The sequence below is a fragment of the Archocentrus centrarchus genome, chromosome 16 (assembly GCF_007364275.1).
Source record: "Archocentrus centrarchus isolate MPI-CPG fArcCen1 chromosome 16, fArcCen1, whole genome shotgun sequence".
Taxonomy (NCBI): domain Eukaryota; kingdom Metazoa; phylum Chordata; class Actinopteri; order Cichliformes; family Cichlidae; genus Archocentrus; species Archocentrus centrarchus.
In genome coordinates this window covers 767,929-791,885 of record NC_044361.1, presented here as the reverse complement: position 1 = coordinate 791,885, position 23,957 = coordinate 767,929, and the positions used below count along the sequence as shown (strand labels likewise).

General features: G+C 43.9%; 1 protein-coding gene across 1 annotated transcript in view; it reads right to left on the bottom strand.

The window, feature by feature from the left end:
* The window catches only part of LOC115793883 (platelet endothelial aggregation receptor 1-like), a 151,321-nt gene extending 127,586 nt beyond the window's left edge, over positions 1–23,735 (bottom strand). Inside the window, exons 1-4 of the mRNA XM_030749049.1 lie at positions 23,530–23,735; positions 1,437–1,547; positions 379–480; positions 191–291 (exon numbers count right to left, since the gene is read on the bottom strand). Of these exons, the coding sequence (XP_030604909.1) occupies positions 191–291; positions 379–480; positions 1,437–1,543 (310 nt within the window). The 5' untranslated portion in view covers positions 1,544–1,547; positions 23,530–23,735. The remainder of the gene's footprint in view (positions 1–190; positions 292–378; positions 481–1,436; positions 1,548–23,529) is intronic.
* Between the last annotated feature and the right edge of the window lie 222 nt (positions 23,736–23,957).

The window sequence follows — 23,957 nt, the reverse complement described above, 5'->3', positions numbered from 1 at the left end:
CTGATAACTTCATACTCCACGGTCTTGTCCAAATATGGCTGCTTCTGGTAACTGAGGACTGAGAACGTTAATGTTGGGTTTCCTCAGCGCTCCCCATCTGTTTGTCTCACCTTCCTGCTGTCTGTCTCAGTAACGTGACACTGATGTAGGAGTAGGAGCACAGAGGTCAAAGGTTTCCACAGCTACTTACGGACACATCTGCCTCCACTCTCGTAGTAGCCCGGACAGCACTGGTATCTCTTGCGGTAGTCAGTCTTCACTGCCTGCCTGTAGGCTGTTTTGTAGGTGATCCTGAAAGAATGACACAGGCACAGATTATGTGTTGACTCTCCACTGGCAGGAAGAGGAAGTCAGGAAGGAAGTGGGTCATTCTGCTACCTGTGGCGTGTGCATCTGTAGGAAGTCCGGGCATCCAAGCAGGGCTCCTCTGTCACTTGGTCATAAGGATGAGAGTAGGACTCCTTCACTGAGGTGCTGAAGCTGAAAACCAGAGCAGCACATGCTGTGAATATTACTCCCAGTCAAAGGAGATGGAAAATGATTTTTCAGGGTTGTTTAGTCATCACTATTGATTGTGACTGAATTATCTAAGCAGCTATTAGATGCACTGCATTTTTTTACATTTTTTATAGTGTCATGTAGTCTGTGTGAAGGATAGATGACATGATCAAATTGAAGCTAAAGTGTTTGGATCCCCCCGGGAAGGCCTATGCCAGAGTCCATTAGTCGAGCCTCAGATTCAAGAGGAACAATGCAGTTTTCATCAGTCACAGAACACTGGACCTGCTCTTTATCATCCATCCATCCATGCATTCACGGATGGATGGATGGATGGATGTTTCAATCACCACAGTTGCTGATTGCAGTAGTTTAAATACAGCTGTGTACACAGTATTTTAACAGCAAAGGAACCTCAGTACCAGTGTCTGCACCACCTGGGCACCTACTCTGACTATAGATGACATCACCAGTGCTTGATGGCTCAGTTTCTGCCATACTGTGGCTTCATTGACGTAAAAAGGGAGGAGGGGGTGACCTATCATCTATCTATATATATATATACTGTATATTCTGATCACTGGCCAATTGGCTTCATATCAGATTTTGGTTTACTTTGTCGTGCCCTGTTGGGTCTGTTAGCCGACCAATTATTTCTATCCTAAAGCCAAAGGCAGCAAAAGTGGATGTTGAACTCTAATTAGAAAGTTAACCTCCAGTCTGTACAGGAGGAGCTCCCATAAATAAAGCAATGTTGTTTTTCTCCTCTCCTAAAGGTTTGTTTGGTTGCTGTGGTGTCCTAAAGTCCTGCCTGACCACTAAACCTTTAAAAGTGTGCAAACTCCAAGCTTTCATCCATGCGATGTAGGAGAAAATACAGTCTACGTGGTATCATAACAGTGACAGCTGTTTGTTTGTGACAGTTAGGTAGGCCTCACCTCTCCCATGTGCTGCACACATTGGGGTCCCGTGGGTCCAGGGAGCAGCTTAGGCCAATCAGGATGCTTAAAAGCAGCAGGACAGCAGAGCTCTGCAGAGTCGGCATGGTCCTAAAGGGAAGGAAAAGCACAGACTTTTACCAAGGAACCAAAACAGTTCACAGGAACAAAACTCGCCCTGCTGTCACATTCAAAGTGGATGTTACCGGCTGATGGAGTAGCAATAGTGACAAATCTCAAACTCTTCTGTTCAATAATAAAATATTCTACAACTGGAAATCCACACTCACTCTTTTGTTTTTCATTTGTTATTATGAACGTTTCACAGCTCGGAGGATGGAAAGAAAACTGTTTTGGGGCACCTATAAACTCCAGTGAAGATTTACCCTCAGACTGTAAAAGACTTTATTAAACGCTCAGCAGAGGTGAGGCAAAGTGCCAGACTTGAGTGTAGCGCTGCCTGCTGAGCTCCACGCCGTCTCACCCGAGAGCATAAAACACAGGCATCAGAGACACCGTGACAGCAGACACGGCGGCCGGGCAGAGCATTAGGAGGAAAGAAAATGAGACAGAAAGAAGGATCACAGTCAAGAAACGTGACTCCTAACTTCATCCTGACCCCGATCAATCCTGTGCCGTCCCCTTTCGCACTCCACGAGCATCTGGATCCGATCAGAGAATCAGCCCGAGAGAGCGCCTCAGCACAGGGGACCCTGTTAGGATCTCAAGGAGTCCAAGGGAGACAAATTTTCCCCTAAAAATATCCACTGAAACTGAAGACAAGTTCAGCAGGCCGGCTGTGTGAGAGTATCGTGGGAATGCACCAAAAACAGGAACGTCGTGTTGCCAGAGGATCACTCAGTCCTGCACCCCCCCACGGTCCCGACAGGATTTCTGGACCACAGCTTCTCATGTCATCTGCATGTGGCCATTGGGAAGTCTCTGATATGTTGAGACTGGAAGCCCAGAGCAGGCGTATTTTCACTCATCAATTCAATTCAATTGTATTTATATAGCACCAAATCACAACAAACAGTCACCTCAAGGTGCTTTGTATTGTAAGATAAAGACCCTACAATCATACAGAGAAAACCCAACAGTCTAAACGACCCCCTATGAGCAGCACTTGGTGACAGTGGGAAGGAAAAACTCCCTTTAACAGGAAGAAACCTCCAGCAGAACCAGGCTCTTGTGTTTTTAGTGGATATTTTAACATGTTGTCAGATGAAAATCTTTGTAATCGTAGTTTAAGGAACTAAAACTTCGGTCGAGGCTTAAACATAAACTGTAAGTCAGTGGAAAATCTGTGATTTGTAGATCTGACCTTGGCTGCTGGCAGCAGTTTCCTCTGAATCTCAAACTGCTTTCTATCCCGTCTTCTTCATGTCGCATATTTGTGCTGAACACAAACATTTCACCAGCATGTTTGCAATTTAAGTCACTGCTCTGGAAATTTTGGGAAGTTTCCTAAAATGAGAAAAAAATGTGGCCGTGGTCTGATGAATAATACATGCTTCTGATGCTGCCAAGGTCAGTGTTCGATTCCCACCGGGATAAACTCTAAGACACAGAAGAATAAACTTCAGAGAAAGAGATCATGTGTTTGTAGAAGCTGCTCATTGGACAGTTTTACATCTACATCGAGTTCGTGAAGCCCAGCGATGCTTCTCTCTGCTGAGGACCAATGAGTGCAGCTCTTCTGCTTCTGATAAACTCCTCTGACTGCGCTCCTACCCACCGTTAATTCACTTACTGGCACAACAGCCAACGCCTAAGAAATCTGCACCACAAAAACAGAATTTTACAAGAACAGGCATATGGCTTTTATTAAGAGCAGTCATCAACTTCCCGAGCCACTTCATTGGACTGGGGGTAAATATTTTTCATTACCTTCTTTTCATTTTAATTGTGCTTCATTAGAGAAAAGCTTCAGACCGCATGGGAATTCTTAAACGCTGAGAAAGAGCACTTAATGAGTGCAGATGGAGCTGTTTGGAAGTCGCTTGCTGCTTGTGCTGCATGTTGACATTACAGAGGGACGGTGGGGCAGGTACACGTCTGCGGCTCCAGGTGGTAGTTCCATCATCTGGAAGCCTTCAAGGAGGCAACCCTGCTTTTTCAGTGAAGCAGAGATGGGCGGGTACCTTTAAAAAAAGCAGCTCTACCTCACCAGCAGGCTGATTGATTCTTCTTCTCTCCTTTTTTTCACCCAGTGGCCTCCTGCTCATTACATTCAGCCGTGAGCAACCATTGTTTTCCTTGAACTGTTTCCACACTGCAGCCCTGAAACTTTTCACTTGGACAAGTTTGGCTGAAGCACAAACGCATGCATTATGCATCAGAAACCGTTTCCACCCCTATTTGATGCATTTAACTAACAGCTAGCTGGCAGCAGTATGTACACACCTCTAGAGTTCAAACTCACTGGACATATAACATCAAATCTGGCCCAGGATCAGTAAAAAACCCACAACAGCAGAGGCTGCGCCAACATATTTTTGGTTGTATTTGTGATGAAAAAAGCAGACAATCTTATTGAGCACAGTCAAACTTTCATGTGGCTCCATAAACCAATAGAAAACAAGCAAAGTGCCACACACAGGCGTGTGTTTAAAATGCACACACTCACACTCACACACACACACACACACACACACACACACACACACACACACACACACACACACACACACACACACACACGCACGCGCGCGCCTTACAACGCTGCTTCCACGGCTGCACAGGGGCCTCAGCAAAAACAGCTGCGCTGCTTTTATATTAATGTCACAGACACTTTGTGCTCGTGTTATTACCATATTCAGTTTCAATCACAGGCCCTTCAGGATCTGTAAGTGCTGACAACCTAAAAATAATTTGCACTGGATTTCATTCAACAAAGCTGCTTTATTAGCCGATAATGTTCCCATCAGACTGACAAGATAATAAAGTGTCAGGACAGCAGATGCACCCACAGGCCTAGCACTGGGGGGGACAAATTAAGTGGGGGTCTGGGAGTAACCTTTAGGTCTCTGAAACTTCATTTTCTTCAGTTTGGGGAGATTTATGCAGAAATTTGCACCTTTTTACAATATAATATAATATAATATAATATAACAGATCAGTGAAGAAGAAAAGGCGTCACCCTGTGCATGCAGCCATGTGGAGAGACCTCAGTATCTGTCAGTTATGTTATTTGATGGTTTTTGGAAGAAACAGATTTATGTGAACTATTCTTCAGGTTGGGGAGCAAAGGTCACAGAGGAGGATCACAGATCAGCTAAAGGTGACCACAGAAGAAGACTTTATCTGCACTTCATTTTAAAGCACAAGTACAACCTTTACAGGAAGACCGTCTCAGTGAGTCTGAGGATTAATGATGGAGCTCGGTCTAAAGTGTCCACCAGATTTTAGCAAATAAGTGAGAGAATCATCTTCTAAATGAGCTGGAGGCAGCAGGCAGCTGCACTAATATTATGGATGGATTTACTGAGGAGAGCTGTTTCATCATGACTCTCAAAAATGGTTGAACAATGATAAAAAAAACAGTGACTTCTGATTCCAGTCACACTCAGTGTTTCAACAACAGTTTAGTGTAATTATGAATTTATAAACAGAGAATTAAAGTGTGCGGCCGCCCTTTGGGAGCACTCTGGGGTTTATTGTCCACATTAACGTGTCGAGAGGAGGAGCTGGAGATCAAACCACCAATCCTGTGACTAGGCTCCAAAACCTGAAGATTTTTACCTTTCTGAGCACACCTTTGGGAATTCTGTTTCCGGCTAACACAGATTTCTGTCTGATCCAGAAAATATAAGTCAGGAAGAGAAAGTCAAAGAGGAAATGAAAAGCTAACTGAAAACCAAATCTGATGAATGAAGCTGGTGGCCGGGGTGCTGACGATGCTGCGATGTCACATTCAGACAGAGCTACAAACATGCTTCCATATTTCAGACTTCTCCTGTTTTTAAAGCTGAGCCGGAGCCTAAAACTTAAAACGTCTCTGTTCTGCGCAGTATTTTAAAAAAGAGTCCATGAGGCTACAAAGGGAAAGCAGCACGGAGAAATACTGGACTTATAAATCCTGCAGGTGCGATGCATTTTTGTGTGGCAGAGTCACATGAATCAAACTGCTGGTAATTTATGTTTGTTTCATAAGTGACTGATATCAGAAGCAGATCCCCACCACAGTGTAATGTTTGATGTAAACATGTTCATAATAAGATCTCTAATAAAACGGCGAACCGGACGATGACGGATGGAAGACTAAAGTTTGTTTGACAGAACTGCAGCTCCAACATGTTGCTGTAAAGCACAAAAAGAGATGCGTTCAATCAAGAAAGTTTGGAAACATTAATTTTATTTTAGAAATTTAATTTAAAACTTGGAAAGCTATTTAAGTAAAGGCAGGTGTGTTTTTTATGGTTTTCCTAAACACTGTCATCACAGCATAGATAAAGTAAAAAGAGGAATAATCTGATGGTAATCAGTGTTCTCAGACTGTTTCTAATCTCTTGGAAAACTGACTGCAGTTTTAATGAGGCAGTAAGTCACTGCAGTGGAGGACAGTTGAAAGTAAGCAAAGTTCAGCTAATGCATCTGCATGCAGCTGAACTTTAGGGAGTGATTTAATCAACCAGTGGTTCCCAAAGGGAGGGATGAGGAGTGGTTAAACTCCATTATAATGCCATTGGAACAATGAGAGAGCAGAAATGAAGAGTCATTAGTGCCGTATCAGACTTTCTTCCCCCGTTCTCTGCCCACCCACAAAGAACTGAAATCTCCACAAATTGAGCTCATAGAGACTCGTTCGTAGTTACAGGAGTCTGTGGCTTAATGCGTGCCCTTTAAGAGGCCCTTGACATGAAAAAGTCAAAGAGAAACCAGTGCAATATTTGGAGCATTACAAATCAGCAGAAACTCCAGCAAAAGATGAAGAGATGCAGAGCAAAGGATAAAAATCAAGTCAAATGTTTCCTGGCAACACGTTGATCACGCTGCACATGATTAGAGCACTGCTGTGCACTATTACACTAAAAAGTTGGCCAATAAAATTGCGGTGTATATGGCAGCCTTAAGGAGATTTAAATGATCACCCTCTGATCGTGATCGTCACGGGTATCACTAAATATCCTCACAGGAGACGAAAGTTCGCACTGCAACTCTACAGCTCAGCTCCTACAATAACAAATGTATGAAAACTGATCGAGGGCAGAAACTGGAATAAATTATCCGGATCCTTTGTGTGACACAGCGACCGCAGCCCCTGCACCCCCACCTCCCCATCCCACCCTCACATTAAACCAGAGTTACTGTAAAATGAATAAAACCTATAATCCTTTGCATCTGGGTTATCGTCTCAGCCCGCATGATGGGTTCAACCGCGACAAGGCTGGCACACACCAGTTGTTGCCATGCCTCATGTTGGGTGGGTGCTGGTGTGAGGAGGGGGCAGAGACCCTTAAAAATCCACTGTGCCCCACCCGAAAATGTAGTGTCAGAGGACCAGATTAAAAACACACCCACAGACTTTGTGGTAGTTTTCAGTTCTGCCACATTATTAATGTTATGTAACGCCTACATCAACACATTTGCCTCTGTTTACTGTAAAGACCTGGTATACGGTAAAAGCCGGTACCCTGCCACAAGCAGAACCCCCACACTGGAAAAAAAAGTGCTTAAGTGGAAAACTCTTGGCAGCTCAAATGCAGCTGACGGATCTCGGGGGAGTTGCATGACAAAAGGATGATCGAGTGAGAGAAAGAGGAAAGTTGAGGCCTTGCAGGAATCTTGGAAGTGTGCATTTTGCTGATTGAGCTCTACACTGTTTGCTCTCTGCAAGATTGATGCAACAGGGTGGAGAGTTGTTGAACTTTCAAAGTTGCACACCTTTGCAAAGTCTGTTTCTTCTGTCTGCTTTTCTCAAGCAGTTAAATTGTCTTCATTTGACCCGTACTCTGCAGTTCAGTCTTATAATTATGTCAGCAGATCTTAAACCTCAGTTTTGCTAGAGTTTCCAGTAATAACATGGGAATAAATAATTTGAATCCTCCTCTGCAAAAGGCTTCTTTTTTACCAACGGGCTCTTGAATTTAAGGACAGATGCCCGATGCAGCCTGCCAATCTGTCCTCGGGTTCGAGTCGCTTTAAAGCGCTCTTAATTACGGGAGCTGCAGTGGAAAATATAAAGTAATCGTGTCAGCTCTGTGTCATCTCTATGCCATCATCGGGCCAGTTTTCATTTGGCAGCCTTGGGCTTGTGGTCTGGGGTAATTTATTTAACTGAGAAAAACAGGACACATTATGTACCCCCTCCTCTGGGCCCCCTGTTATATTCATTCAGGATTCCAACTTTACTTTCTTTCACTACGGTTCCTAAAGAAAAACTCAAACAGGAACCTTGTGAAAAGCAGTTTTCTTATTTACTATTTACTGTGAAATTACAGTAATTTCATTCTTCATCATTTTGCACGGCCTGCTGTAATCTGCAGCAGCAGCAGCAGCTGTTGATGTTCTATATAAGCTTTACAGCATAATACTGCCAGCTCTGCCATTATACTGTTATTTTAAAGGGGACATATCAAGCAAAATCCACTTTTTTAGCCCTTAAAGACATGTTTTGTGTACTTTGTGTACTCCCGGTGCTGCATAGATATCTTTATATACTTTTTGGGTCATATTTTTCAGTTTGTTCAGTTTTCTCTATTAGCTGTTAGTTTTTTTTTTCCTCTTACGTCACAGTATTTGCTGTGGAACTGCTAAACAAGGACATGAACTTCCGGCTTACCGAGTTCGTAAATCCGCCAATTTTTTTTTCATGCAGTGATTTTGTAGTCCAAGTTCAGTTATGCCGAAGTCAAAATGTTCGGTTGTTGGGTGTGTTTCTCTGCCGGTAGATAATCGTATCGCTGCTATCAAACTACAAAAATGGCCGAGAGTGGAACGCTCTGCGACCTGGAGGGGGGCGGGGCGTGAAATGTCTCAATGACATTTAAAGAGACCAAACCGAGCTGCTCTGAGACACCTCAGAACAGGTGTAAACGAGGGGTCTGTGGAGCGGCAATAACGAGGAATTCAGACCAAAGCACTGCAGCTCTACTTTATAAAGACCACAATGAATGATTTACATATGAAAAGGAAGGATTTAAAAGCGCGATACGTGCCCTTTAATGTTCCTACAATGGTGGTGTATTGCCAGCTGAACCTTATGTCGCGGTTCCTGTTAGGTTTGTTGCTTTTGTTGTTTTATGTCATGTTTGTGCTGATCTTTGTGTCTGTTCATGTTAGTCTTTTGGTTACTTCCTGTTTTACTTTGAAAGTTACTTTTATCACGCGCACCTTCAGTCATGACTGTGTGTGTGTCTGTGTGTGTGTAGTGTTTTGTGTACATAATTCGGTTTTCAATTTGCCAAAAAAGGGTCTTTTTTTTTTTTTTTTTCTGACATCTGGGTCCAAAATCTGAACTCCTGACATCGTTCTCAGTCACACAAATACTGGAAACTACATCACACAATCACAACAATCTAAACATAAAACAGGAGCACTGCGGAGTCGCTGTTTTGGGTTCATAACAGGATGAAAGATTTTGTTATAGTAAAGTCAGTGAAGCAGTGCATGAAGTTTGATGGGTCTAACAGTGTGAATATGAACATCCTCGGTGAGATCATTCTCGAGTTATGACCAATGTCACCAGCCGAGCTAAAAACTGACATAACCATCACAAAACCTCCAAAATGAAACCTAAGATTTATCACCCCATCAGTAACCTCACAGCCTGACAACTGAGACAAAGTTCAAGTACGTGGTATAAAGGTAGATGGGATAAAAAGAGGATGCAGTGGGAGAACTCCACCTTTTCCCTTACTTGTAATGAACTAGTTGTTGGATAAGCTCTGTGTGTGTTTTTGTTGGACAGCTACTTCATGAGTCAGCTCAGGAGGTGATGCAGTCTCTCACAGCCTCTGTCCCCACACTGACAGAGAGCAGAGCCCGTCAGAGGCAGGGGTCCGTGTGATAAGGTCACCACGGTGCTGGTTTTGTTTTGGCCCACACAGAGCAGAGGCCAGTCTTCTTCTAGCAAACAGCAGCGACTGCAACAACGCCAGAGGAACCTGAAATCATCGTGTTTCTGTTCCAAAACTTTATTCTAAAGCAAGTTTGGAGCTTAACAGTCACAGAATAAGAGGTCAAAGTCAGAGGTTGTGGTGACCCGTCCATCCCAGCAGCCCTTCACCTGCAGGCTTTGTCACTTCACCTGACTTCCTCCTTTACCTTTTGTCATTTCAGGTAAATACAAGTCATCAATGTTTTGGTTGCTAATTTAGGTGATGATGTTTTCAGTTTGCTTCTCTTGATAACTTTCCCCTTCATAGTAACTCTGGTTGAATTTTTTTGTATAACCCTCATCTGGATTCAGTTCAGTTTTATTTATATAGCAGCAAATCCCAACAAACAGTCGCCTCAAAGTGCTTTATGTTGTAGGTAAAGACCCTCCAATAATACAGAGAAAATCCAACAGTCTAAACGAGCCCCTATGAGCAGCACTTGGTGACAGTGGGAAGGAAAAACTCCCTTTAACAGGAAGAAACCTCCATCAGAACCAGGCTCAGGGAGGGGGGGTCATTTATCACTGATAATAAACAGATAGACAAAAGCCCCCCCTTTGAATACACACACCTACAGTCATACAGTGAACTGCCAGTAATACTTCCAGATACTTTAATACTCTGATAATATTCTGCTCCTGATGCTCCGGTGCTGTAACAGCTCGTCTGCAAACGAGTTCAGTGAAAACACTGAAAGCAAATGTAAGAATGATCTTTGGGGACATAAATAAATAATATTTGCATTCTTCAACCACAGGCTGTTTACTTTGTGCAGATGTGTGCCATCTGATGTGGTTTACACTGAGTGTGTGTGTGTGTGTGTGTGTGTGTGTGTGTCTGCATTGCTCCAACACGTAGAGCCACAGTGCAAACTGCCGCCTGCTCCGCCACACTCAGACCAAAACCACAGGCTGGATGACTGTGGCCTCGTTGGTCAAAGGAGTCAGAAAGGTCCAGAAAAACAAAGCGGGTGATAAATGCCCCGCTTCACCTCTGCCCACCAAAATAAATACAAACACAGACCTGAACACCTCGGATTGAAGTCATGTCTGACCTCTTTAAAACGAGAGTCTTATGCAAACTTTAGTGAGTGAAAATGGTGGAAAACCCAAAATGGAGGCCTTAGCTGAGGTTTCAGGGGGACATGACCATACAGCGCTGTAATTATATGCCCTCTAATGCTCTGTGGATCATGCTGGAGCAAAAAAAAAACAAACTGTGACCATAAAACATAGCGTTGCATTGTAAATGGCCACAGTAAGAACAGAGGAGAAAACCCTCAACATTACAAGACTGCAGCTCATAAGAAACATGAACTCGAGAAGCCTTTGAAAAGTCACTCCGTGTGCAATCACCAGAAAATGGCTGTTTTATGTTTTAACATCTGCATCCACAGTGAGGCGTTTGCATACTCAAACATGTGACTGTGACCTTTGACATTGATGTTTGGGACCCAGTTCTTCAACGAGCCATAAAAAGCATGAAGGCCAACTCAGTCCGATGGATCAATATGACAGGAATAATCAGCATTTTATGTCACTTTTAATCACTACTGTCAGGCTTCGCTTAGTGCATCAGATTCCTTTTTGTTTTACACACACAAATTACTTCTAGACAAATATCCAAGTACTTAAAAAAATCACTGTACTATAAAAAGTATTCACTGACATGTGGGAACAACAAAGTCAGGAAATGGATTCTTTAAACCACCTTAAAACCCTTAAAATGAGGGAAATCTTTTTACTGTCAGAATTAGTTTTCCTGACCAAATGAATGAGGACAGGATGATTCTGGCCTGTGCAGCGTCCTGATAACCACAGATTTACTCATGAAAACAGTTAAACAAGCTCTGAGCTGTTAACTAAATCCAACCATTGACCACAAAATAGCAGCAGTGGCTCCTGCAGCAGCTATCAGAGCAGGATGTTTCTGACGGCTGTGGCACCTGAACGATCTGATGGAAAGTCAGATTACTTCATGTTTCAGGGTGACGTGCACTTCCTCCACATCTCTTCCTGCACACTGCCGTCTGACTGCCCCACCACTGCCATTCAGGAAACTCTCTGTACTCTGAAGTTAAACATATATAAATCTGTTGCCCTGTTTTCATATAATCTTCTACATTGTGAAACATCACACATGAATTCAGTTCCTCTTCTTTTTGCAGGCTTGTTGCCTTTGACATGATCCCTCTGAAGAACGACGGGGACCAGGTCTGCAACCCTTCGCAGGCAGGTGCCATCTTACCATGCTTTTATATAGGAACACAACAAAATGCAAGCAGCTGAGTTGGCTCCACTGTTACAAAGAGATGTGTTGCAGGTGCCCACCAGTGCAGACTGACTGTTAGTTGTTGGATGATAGCACCTGTGGGTGTGGCTAGCCCTGTGCTACCAGTTCTGCCTGTCCTGGTTGTAGTCATCCTGACATCTGCCTTCTTTCAAACTGTATCTTCTCTGCTGGCTCATGATCACCAAGTAATATCCAACATTCAGGTGAAACCTGGCGGGTTCAAGAAGGCTCAGGATCTTTTATTCCACCTGTTCTGTTCCTGTGAATCTTTGGCTGCTAATGTGTGTTCGTCCCCAAAGGAAAACAGGGAGGAGGGTAATGTTTAAAACTACATGGTCACTCCCCCAACAGCAGATCCTCGTTCCTTTTTTTAATGGACTGTCCTTAGATCACATTTGGTTGACCTCCCGGTGCTCCCTGAACCCCACTGTCAATGGATCGAGCCGGTCCCCAGATGGTCAGCTCTTGATAGCTAACAAGACCTTCATTTTTCATGATCCCTTCACCTCCCAGGACTTGGATCTTCTACTTATGAGTGAAACTTGGCTTGTGGCAAGTTAAGCCTGTTTTCTGAACTGTCGTTTTTTTCATTTCCCTGCAGAAAACTGGTCACAGTGGAGGTCTAGCATCTGTTTCAAAAGCAGCTTTAACTCCTGGCAGCTCACAGCAGCTTTGAGCTACAGCAGTTTCAAATGGATCATCTTCCCCGGTGCTGCGTGTACTTCTTTATTGACCCCCCAAAGCTCGGTTCTTCCATCTCAGGCCCTTCAAAGGTTAAGCACCTCCTCTCCTTCGCTGACTTTGATTAAGTAATTTATGCTTTCATTTCGTCCAGTTTGATTATTGCAACAGTCTTTATTTGGCCGTCAGTCGGGCTCTGCGCTCTCATCTGCAGCTTCTGACAGGCGCATGCAAGTGAGACCATATTTGCCCTGTTTTGGCGTCTTTGCACTGGTGCGTTTGGGAGCCGAGTCAGGCTGTGATTGCAGGAAGACACGCTGCCTCCCAGCAGGTAGCCCGTGTGTTTGACTCTCAGACTCGGGGGAAGCCCATCCATCTTCTACCATGAAGAGTCACCACATAACCCTCAGTAACATTTAATCACGCTGTCGGTGAACATCAGAGCTCTGCCTCATTGTTTTTTCCACCATGAAATTTGATTTCTCTAATCTTAACATGTTTCTTTTCATTTCATTATTGCCTCAAACAAATTTTCTGTCCTCTTCTTTCAGGGTCAAAAAGTTGTGGGAAACACAGCTGCTGTGTCTGTAGCTCATCTTCCCATAATGAAACTACAGCCAACACTTTTTTATTCATTTTTATCAGCACGCAGTATATCCTGAACAGGTCACGAGGTCAAGCACCTCTGAAATGTTGGGATGAGCTTATGAAAACAGAGAGAGCCTCGAGGGAACTCTTCCAGCGGTCACAAACTCGAGCTGTCAGTGCTGTCTCTGAGTAGCTTCTTTATCAGGGGGATAAAGCCCATAATTAGATTAAACAGACAAACAAATAGCTATTGAATTTGTGTGAGATCATTTGTTTAGGCCTTTGTCTGATGCTTATTTGAACTTCCATTGATCTGTGTCACTGTGGGACCGTCTTGGATGTGTTCTTAATGAATTCTGTGTGGTTCAGCGGTACTGTTAAATTTAGCTTCTCCCCATCGATGCAAACATAAGTGAGTGTTTTCATTCGGTCTGAAAAGGATTCATTTGTAACATTAAATAATGTTCTTGCTGTCAGCAAACCTCATAAAAAGTCAAAAACCAGCAAAGAACTGTTATTACTAATGAAATCAGCCCCAAACTCCTCACTGAGCTGCACTGTTTCATCACAGGCTGGACCTTAATGTGAGTCAGTATAACATCCTGCTGCAATAAATGCTGCCCCCCCCCCCCCAAACAAACTTTACTCTCATTGGCTAAAAACTACAACAACTACATCATTTCTGACTTGTAACCTGATCATGAACTATTTCTGCAGCAGATTAGGAGCATGTCCAGCTTTCCTTTGTTTTCATCAACCTGCAGTCATTTATTTTACCTGTTATAAATTTAGCTTCCAGGCCAACGCTGCTGAGTAAGCAGCAGCGTGACAGTGGGAACCAAAAAATGCATTAAAGCAAATGTTCGAGGTCATTCTGAGCAAAGAGGCGATTTCTCCGATGTGAGCTGGTTGGCTCATATGGAAGGTTAGAGCCAGCAAAGCCAGATCAGGTAGACCACAAACGACCACATGAAGTGTTGAGAAGCAGAGACGTGCATCTTTGTGGAGAATGATTCATCCCTCCGAGATAAAAGCACACCTCAGAGCTCCGAGGAACTGCAAAGACCAGAGAAGACCACAGACTCGTGGCCGCTCTGAACTTTCCTCCACAGTCGACCAAACTTCTGGTCCAGACTTACAAACAAACAAGAACTCAAATCAAAAGAGCCAAAAATTCCTGAAAACAAAGAAAAAACTGAATACAGAACAAAAAGAGAGCCGAGGTCCCAGAACCCCCCCAGAACCCCCACAGCTGGTACTGTTGGTATTAAGTCTGTGCTACCTGACAAACCCACAGTGACTTCATTTACACCTTCAGGGCTGCTGAGCCGATAAATGTGAGGTTCTTGCGATGAAAGTATCGACTCCTGCAGCCACAAACATTTTCCTCTCTTCAGCAATAATCTCAGGTCATCTTCATAAGCCTTATGATCCCTGAAGACTCAGTAATCACTCAGGTGTACAGAGCTGCTCTTCAAAGCTTCATCATATCTGCACACATGAAAACTGTGTAAGATAATGTCTGCATCATGAAGCTCTTCATCAGATTATTAGTTTAAAATAAGATATTATTATATATCTTATTTAAAAGCCAAATATTCCTGACATGATGAGAAGCTGTGCATCCTGAATCAGAGCGTGCAGGGGAGCTTTAGTTACCAGGTCCGGAGAGACTGCTGAGTCCATGCAACAGAAGACGAGCAGGTCCTGCAGGACTGTGGGAAGAATCAGCTTACTGCTGGTGTTGGTGTGTTTGTAATACCAGCCTCACAAAATCCAGCAAATATTTTACTAACAGATCAAATATTGATATGCTAATTTAAGACTAATAACAGCTGTAGGGTGTCTTTGCATCATGCACATCTGGAAGTGTGACATATGCAAATCCAGTCTGAATCCATCTTGCTGCCTGCTGGTCTATCGCTGGCGTGCCGTTCTCCAATCACTCGTCCGACTTGTCGTTTCTTACGAGGGGAAACGGGCGATCACGTTGCAGCCACTAACGGGAAACACTGAACCATTGAAAGCACCTCAAACTGCCAAGTCAGCACAAAACTCCCCATTCAACACCGTCATAAACACAGACGTGCCTGCTGCGACTCGCACAGGCACACCGCCTCTCTTTTTCTTTCCATGATGACTTTTATTTTGGCTGAAGAGCCTGCAGATCGCTCACTCTTGTGGTCTTGACCCTTGTGGCGGGCGCGCTCGTGTCCAAACTCTACTACAAGCACAGAAGCTGAACAAGTTTCAACACGAAGGTCATGTTCAGCCTCTCGGTGATGGGACAGGACTCCTTCTCTGAGCCCATCAGGCCCTACTGTATGAGAACTGCTGTGACGGTTCAGGGTTTGTTTTTTATTATTTGGGGTAAATTATGACCTTCTTGGGGGGTCTGGCCACCAGCAGCATTATCCTGATGCCTCTGAATGTGGTGTCTGAGTAACATCGTGGGCAGTGATAGCAGATTAAAGAACAACATATTTCATACTGCGGGTAACGCTCCCATGCAGCAGCTTTTATATGAGTCTTTGAGTCCCTGCTGTATGGAACAGAGAGCCATTTACAGTAACAGATTTGAACCCTGCCACATCTGGATTCGATTAAGACAACACTTCGAATGCGAGTGGATTTCAGCTTTTTTCTCTGCTACAAGCTGGAAGCCATTTGCGCTCTTGTGGCTCTCTTTGTGCTGTTGTTGATGTTTTTCTGTTGTTTGCTCCAAAGATTAACCTAAAGAGCTATTTTTCTTTACAGAAATAAAACTGAACTCGGTGCTTCTGTGATTTATCACGGGGTTTCCAGCTGTTCCCATCTGACATGCCCCCAGAGCCCGGTCAAATTCAATTCAATTCAATTCAGTTCAATTTTATTTATATAGCGCCAAATCACAACAAACAGTCGCCTCAGGGCGCTTTGTATTGTGGGTAAAGACCCTACAATCATACAGAGAAAACCCAACAGTCAAAATGAGATGGACTCACAAAGCCTTTCATGGACACTTCATCTCATGTTCACATTTATCCGGTTAGTCATTTTAAACAGGTTCTGGACTGGTGTATGAGTTATGCTGCTATTGACCATTTCACTCCCACAGCTCCTGCTTTTATTACTCTGTGCAGCAGATTCTTTGTGTTTACTGACTTCACTTTATCTATGATCGAACTTTTTGATCTCATAAATGATTGTTCATCTATGTAAACTGTAACTGTAACCATACTTTTAACTCATAACTTCCTTTTAATTCATAATTTTAGCTACTTAGTTTATGTGGCTATGCTAAGCCTGCAGTTTCATTTTATTCATAATTTCAGCTGCTATAATACGTTTAAAATAATCTTTAAGTTTTTATTGATAATTTCTTTTATCTTTTTTGTTCATGTTGAGGAAACATTTTCATTGGTTTATTCATATTTTATCAAACTGTTTCCAACATCATAAATAATAATTGTAGTTGTAGATTTCATATCCAGCATGTTTAGCTAAAAATGTCTTCAACTATACAGTAACAATCATTTTAAAACTGTATTTGACTGCTATGAAGTGTTATTATATAATTAAAATGAATAATTAAAATCATGTATTTGAGTGGTTTGTTGCTGTCAGCTTTTTTCTCCCACTGGACTAAAGTGTCTCAGGACCTCGGCCTCAGGCTGTGAATCAGTGACGTAGCAAACACTGGTGTTGGTGCATGCAGGGTGTTAGAGCCATCATGTGAGGGGAGTGGGAGCTCCATGCTGGATGACAGATGTGCAGCCCAGTGTGATCTGCTGTAACTATGGTAGCCAGATAACACCACCGCCTTGGACCCACTGCAGCAGCAGCAGCAGTAAGCCAGGTACAGTTCACCAGAGTCCTTATCAGCGATTATCTCCTCTGGCTTTACTTCTCTACCTCTATTTCCAGGAAGTCCAGCGTGGGACAGTAAATTCCTAGAAGTTAAGACTGTGATTTACAGTCCTACCACTGGCACATGTTGTGCTGCCTTTCTGGAGGACGAGGTGGAAACCTGTAACTTATTAACGTGATCACTTTAGAGCCATTTTTTCACATATAGCCCCAAACTCCCTCTCTCCAGATGGGCCTCATTCTGCAAGCATCTGGAAGTTTGAGGCTTATTTTCTTCACTGAAAAACCTGAGCCACGTGTCCTACCCTGAAGGTGAACTCTCCAAGATGTTCCTTTACTCAGTCTGTTTCTCTGTGCTTTTCCCAGCAGTGTCGCTGCACTGAAACGTTTCAGCCCCCACAGGTGCTGCCATTAATTCACTCTGTTTGGCTGCCTTGCGGCTAATGAAAGATGAAAGTAGGCTCTGCAGAACATGCTCTAGTTAATTGAAAGCCCTGGCACGGTCGTGGGCATTGTGCAACACATTTGTCTCTTGGGGATTTTTGCAGTGACACTCTCATATCAGCCCAACACAGCAGGAAGACGGGGAGCAGAGAGGAGAGCAGAGCCAGAGTCGAGCCACCATGCAGGACATCCTGGGCAAACGGCGACGGTGGCAGGAGGCAGAGAGGGTGCAGGAGCCCGTCATCCTGTGATGATGTTCACGAGTTGAGGGGAAACAGCTTTTCTTTTTCTGGATGCCCAGAGGCAAACAGAAGCAGCAGGAAACGCAGCAGGTGGTCACAGAGGGGTTTTTATCACAGTGAGGATTCTCCGGGGGTTTCAACCACTGCTGCAAACTCGTTTCAACTATTTACCAATTAACGAGCGAGCCAAGTGAGCAGTTCTGTGGTTAACACATCGCAAACTCAGAAGCTACCGCTGAGTGTCTTATCAACACTTTATTGATTATGTCTTTGAAAATAGCATGCTTTTCTCATTATTCTTTAACTGACTACAAATCTCTGCTTCATTATCATCTGTCTGCAACTAATAATTTCAGCCCTTCAGCTCTTAGATTTTCCTGCACAGGGCAGAAGCCCATTTAAGCTAAACTAAACCACACATTCCCACAGGTCCACTCTGTCTCTGCTCTGGCTTCACTCATCATGGCAGAGCACTGCAGGCATGAAAGCTGGGACAAACAATAGGAAGCAGATAGGAAACATCTTGAATGTACATCCAGGTCTGCATCTCAACACTGGTTTCCTCTGGCATGTAAACAAAACCCATTTGGATTGAAAAAAAGTCAGACGCACAAAAGAGAATCCTTGAAAGGTGTTATCGGACCTGCTGCTCTCACATTTTCCAACAGCAAAGCCCACTTGACGTCTCAGTGCCCTTTTCCCACCAACGGCTCTGTTTTCCTCACTCAGCATGTGTTGTTGTTTTGAATAATAGATGTGCTGTCAAATAGTAAGAATCTCTCATTTTGCCTTTTGGGGCCCAGGTTTGTCTTTCAGAAGTGGCCTGGAAAAATGAAGAAAATAAGTCCCTCATAAAGCGCAAGATGGACGACTCGAAGCTTAACACAGCTGGTGGAGTGGATCTGGGTCTGAGCTCAAGAAAAACATCACGCAGCAGTCCGTGTCTGCGCGGTGCCAAGCATGACATAAAGGCCATTTATTTTTCACATGCAGCCCTCTCGTCTTGTATGGTTACCTCATGATATTTTGTCTTATAGCTGATGAAATAAACACCGTCTGCACAGCTGATTTCAGGAGCTGTAACGAGACAGAACAAAAACAGCAGTGAAGGAGACAAAGCGAGAAGGCCCCGTGAATTTGGTGCCATCTTTCTTCTAATTCTACATCTCAGGTTTCACTTGGTTCCAGGCATCCTGCAGAGACACAGACACCAGCAAAAGCCCACGAAATCTTAACGAACAATGTCTCCACGGCTGCACCGCCCACCACCCAGGACACCACCCACCAACCACCAACATAAGCAACTTCAGGAAAGACCCTCACCACAGTTCAAGTAGTCTGTGGTCACTGCATCAACCCACTCTCAGCTCCTCCTTCATTTCCACCCCCAAACCCCCCGACTTCGACTTTTTATGGCTGGTTATTTGAGCCGGAGCCCAATGAAGCTGTTCACGTTCCACAGCACAAACCCTGAGCTGGAGGGCCCAATCTGCTCCAAATTATTTGCACGGCTGCAAAGCACATGGGGTTGAATGGCTTATATAAGCCTGTGGTAGGAATATTCAACCTTCTTTTGAATTCCCTTTGCTCTGTCCTTTTCCTTTGGACTATTTATACATCAAAAACAACCTTTTAGAGCTGCGACAGGCACAGTTTTACATCTTAACTTTGATAAGGAAGACTTCATCACTGACACATGACAGGAGCAGATGAGTAGGATGATCATTTGACATAATCATAAAAGGTGATTTTAATGATTTAAATGTGAACATTTTGAGCGCTCGATCTCTGGAGCTGCTTGAGTAAAAAAATGCTGTATGAGCGGAAAATTAATATTTCCAACCAAAAGTGTATCCACATCTTTGTTTAGCTTGTAAAATGCTGATATTTGATAATTATATGATTTTATTTGCAATTATTTGATTATAAACCAGCATGTAGCCCTTTGCAGTATGATGCATGTTTATATGTATACATATTAAAACACACATGAGGAGTAACCAGGAAAGACCTCCGGTGATGACTCCAAACCTAGATTCGAACCCTTGCCCTGCTGGACAGTTAGGGTCACTGCCAGTGATGACTTAGACCTCAGATGGTTCAGTTGCTCCATATTAAGGGTGCAAACATTAATATTTATGTGATTGGCCAGGATGAATTAATGTCCCACTTTGGTGTGAGGATAATGTGGAACTAGCTGGGAACGAGATGAGATATGAAAACAGAGCTGAGGTAATCAGTAACGAAGGAGCAGTTACTTTATTGGGTTTGAAAGTTTGAACCTTGTGCACTCGTTGTACTGAATAAATTGTTTTCAACCACCGGAGCCGTTCTGCGTACTCTGACCACAGACACAGCTCCCGGTCCCGATCTTCCATGGTCATCATCCGGGAAGAAAGAAGCACTGATGATCGGCGGTCAGCAACAATGCAGCAGCGCTCTCAGTTCCCTTCACTGAGTTTAAGTCTAACAGCTCCATGGTTACATTCATAACTTGCAATGTTCTGATGGCAGTGATGTCACCCTTTGACCTGTGAACTCCTGACCACCACCATCCTCATGAACTGAGATCATACAGTGTTACGAATAGCTGTAGATACCACGGCTGAGTACTCTGAGCGGCGTTTGTGTTCTGTAATCTAAACTCAGTCCACACAGTCACAGAAAACAGGCACAAACTCTCCAAGTGACTGAACATCACTCAGAACCAAGAAGACTTTGGATATGGAAATTAATCAGAGACTTATGCATTAATTAATAAATGACAAGAGCAGCTGATTGCTTAGGGGGTGTTCTAGTATATGCAAACACAACACTGCTCTGTGCACACATCTGACTTTTGCTGCAAAGCATTTTGACTCCTGTAACCAGCAGGAACTACAGTTTGTAGCACCTCTGCACTGACTTCACTTCTCGGCCCAGAGGTTTCTGCTTAGGCGCACATCACACAGCCATCACGATACTATTAGGTCACCTCGTGAGTCCACTACAGCGCAGTCTAAAGAGTCACACCCATGAATGTCTGCAGCTAATTTTGTGTGATGTTGAGATATTTCATATAAGTGCAGGTAAAGTCAGGGCATGACTCTAAATCAAAAGCAGCGCCAGCATGGCTGCAAGCATCAGTGAGCAGGTGGTAACTCTATAAGGTAGCATCCGTGCTTTGATGGATAATGCAAACAGAGCCTTCAGGCGGCGATGTCACATTGTAGTGTGCGACCATCGAGGATGACTTTGTCAAGAAAAGTTGTGGCTTTCCAAAGACAATGTGCAGATGCTCGGGCCGCTCCCTGTGGTCTTACAATAAATCTTAGAAGAGTCCAGGCACCAAAGGATCCAGTAACTCTTAACCTGATCCCTGCTTTCCTCTATTCCCACTTCATCTCTGTGTGTCTCTGGCCAGTGTCCTCTCTAACCAAAGCAAATCCAATAGCCCGTCTGAAATCAAGTCTTCTCCTGGACAAACAGATGTTCAGTCAGCCGCATCTCCTGCTGTCAGACGGGAGACCATTTTTGTTGGTTGACCAGAGAGAAAAAACGGGTCACTGTTATAGCACTGATGGCTGAAACAGTCAGGAAGAGGGCAGACACTCCTTCAGCCAATGGGGATCTCATGTGAAGACAAAGATGCTCCATTTCAGTCAGTTTCCACACGCAGAAAACAACTTACTGATTAACTATCTATTTAAAAAAATGGCACAGAGCTATTAGGAATAATTGTAGATGCATAAAGGAGAGTTCAGTCTGCAGGCAGAGACTTCCTGAGGAGTTTGGTTGCCAGAGCAGATGTGAGGTCAGGAGTCCAGACCAGGTGGCTGAGATTTACTCTGATAGTTAATCATATCTCGCCTTCCTCACAGATGTTTATGAGTCGAAAGATGTCAGGGCCCCTTAATCAAAAAGCTTTTCATTCACACGTCACAGACAATAACTGCTGGATTTATGGTGACTTTACGTCTCTGCTGAGGGAAAGAAATGAGCAGTTTGTTTCCAAAACAGTACACATCCATGTGCAGCGCTTCAACATTTCATAGCTCTAAACTATAAACATGTCAGTTTATCAACAAGCGCCTTTTTCCATCCGTCTCTCTTTTAGTGGCTCAGACACACACGCGCACACACACACACACACACACACACACACACACACACACACACACACACACACACACACACACACACACACACAGCCTGCACTCTCTTCTATCAAATCAGAATGAGGAAATGATCAGTGTAATCATACTCCTTTTAATCAGCTGACTCTTTCATACCGGAGTCATTAATGTGTTACTGTCTTCACACACAGTCCACTGCACCCGCTCACATCTGCAGAGAAAACACTCCATCTGCCTCCTCTCATTAGCTTCACTAACGGGACATGAAATCTGACTCACTCGCAGCCCTGCTCCCGCAGCCACCTCGCCGCCACGTTTCATTGGCTGGAATCGCGGCTCCTCAGTGACCCGGAGGTGTTCCAGGATGGGGATTAAATGCGAACGACTTAATGAAGATCAAACAGAAGAGAGGAAGAGCAGAAGGAGGGTCGAGGAAAGAGCAGAACTGCCTCTGCGATGAATCGATGGGGGAAACGTGCCAGAGGAGCAGAGCTTCTCTGAGTCACGCTCTCTCCTGATAGCAGTTGGACAAGCTTTCAAAGCAGAGGCGGAGACGCCAGGAAAAAAACACCCGGCAGGAAAAGTGTAGCAAGTGCATAAAGCAGTGACCCGGTGCCAGAAGTTCATCTGAACACGTGCTTTAATTAAAACTCTGATGATGTGTGACAGCTGTTTGTGTGCAGAGACGCGACTGCTTCTCACCCCGGAGTACCCTGCTGTCTGTTTGTACCCTGGTGGTTTGTGGCACCAGTCTTAAAGTTATGTGGCATAAAATTCTGGGTTCAAACCCCAGAAAGGCTCGAACCCCGAACCCGGTGGGTTTTCTGTGGGTGTCCCGGAATATCCATGCGAAGGAAAGCTCGATACAAATGCTGCTCTAGTTAAAATATATAAAATCAGCGGATAGCCAGTAACACACCTTTAGGCCCATTTTTATTCACACTGTGAGGCGACCGTGCTCACACCTGCACCACCAATCACTGCTTTGTGAGACGGATACAGAACGGAACATGTCATTAAATGATTTCCATTGAACTGAAATGAGCAGTAAAACGTTTTTCTGTACACATCTGGCTGAACACAGGTCGTCTTCTGATGTCACATCCAGAAGAAGTGTTACAAATATTGACCTGCAGGAGCAGAAGGCTACAGTGAAGTCTAATAATGAGTAGATTTAACAGTAGAGACAGAAACTGACTTCTACTCTATTCTTACTTCTAAGAGTGTTGGTGCTCCCTGAAGCTCAGTGCGCGCCTCATTTCCGTTTCATCGTTACATTGATCTGTTTATCTGGATATGATGCTTCCACTTATTATATGTAGAAACATCTCCTCCAGGCTTCACTCCATGATGGAGTTACTGTTGCTGATTATGATTCAACAAACAAAGTTATAGGACAGGCTCACCGATCATATTAAAATGAGTTATGCTGTAATAAAGCGGTATGAAATGATTCTCCGTAACTGGAGCTTTAACGCTTTAAAACTGAGTTATGTGATGAAAGCAGAAGCAGAGGAAGTATTCAGAGAAATATAAAAACGCTACAAATCTGGATGCTGTGGAAATATAATGAGTAAAAATCTGTAAGTATTGTCTCAAAATGGACTTAGAGTATCGAGAGTAAAAGCTCGTCCACGCGTATGACGGTGTTATTACACTGCATCCCGTTATATGAATACAGTGACAGCAGCGCAGAAATAAAGGCGGCTTCATTAACAGATCATTAACGCATTCAAATATCTTCGCTTTTTAAAAACACCACTGACAGCTTTTTACTCACCTTTCAGCCCCGAACACGCAGACTCTCTGCAGCCGACAGAGCTCAACGAAACGGCGACTTCCGAAGAAAAACGGCGTTTGTTTGAAAGAGCCCGCACACACTTAGAAGGATCTTCAAGCCGGACAAACATTTAGAAGAGAGAAAAAATAATGAGCCCACTTTGTTCCAAACGGGGGAGGGTCGGAAAGTGGGGCCAAAGAAACTGGAAAAAGTGTGACAGCGAGGGGACGGAGAGCGGAGGAGAAAGGAGGAGAAAGGAGAAGGAGGGACAGGGCATAGAGGAGGTTTGGGAGAGAGGAGGGGGGTCTGGAGGGAGGCTGGGAGTTGTTTTTGTCTTCAGTGGGCCTCCACAAGTTCATGTGTAAATGTGTGTGCTTTGGAAAAGTTCAGGAATAAATGCTCCAGAGGGATCATACCTGGAAAAAGAA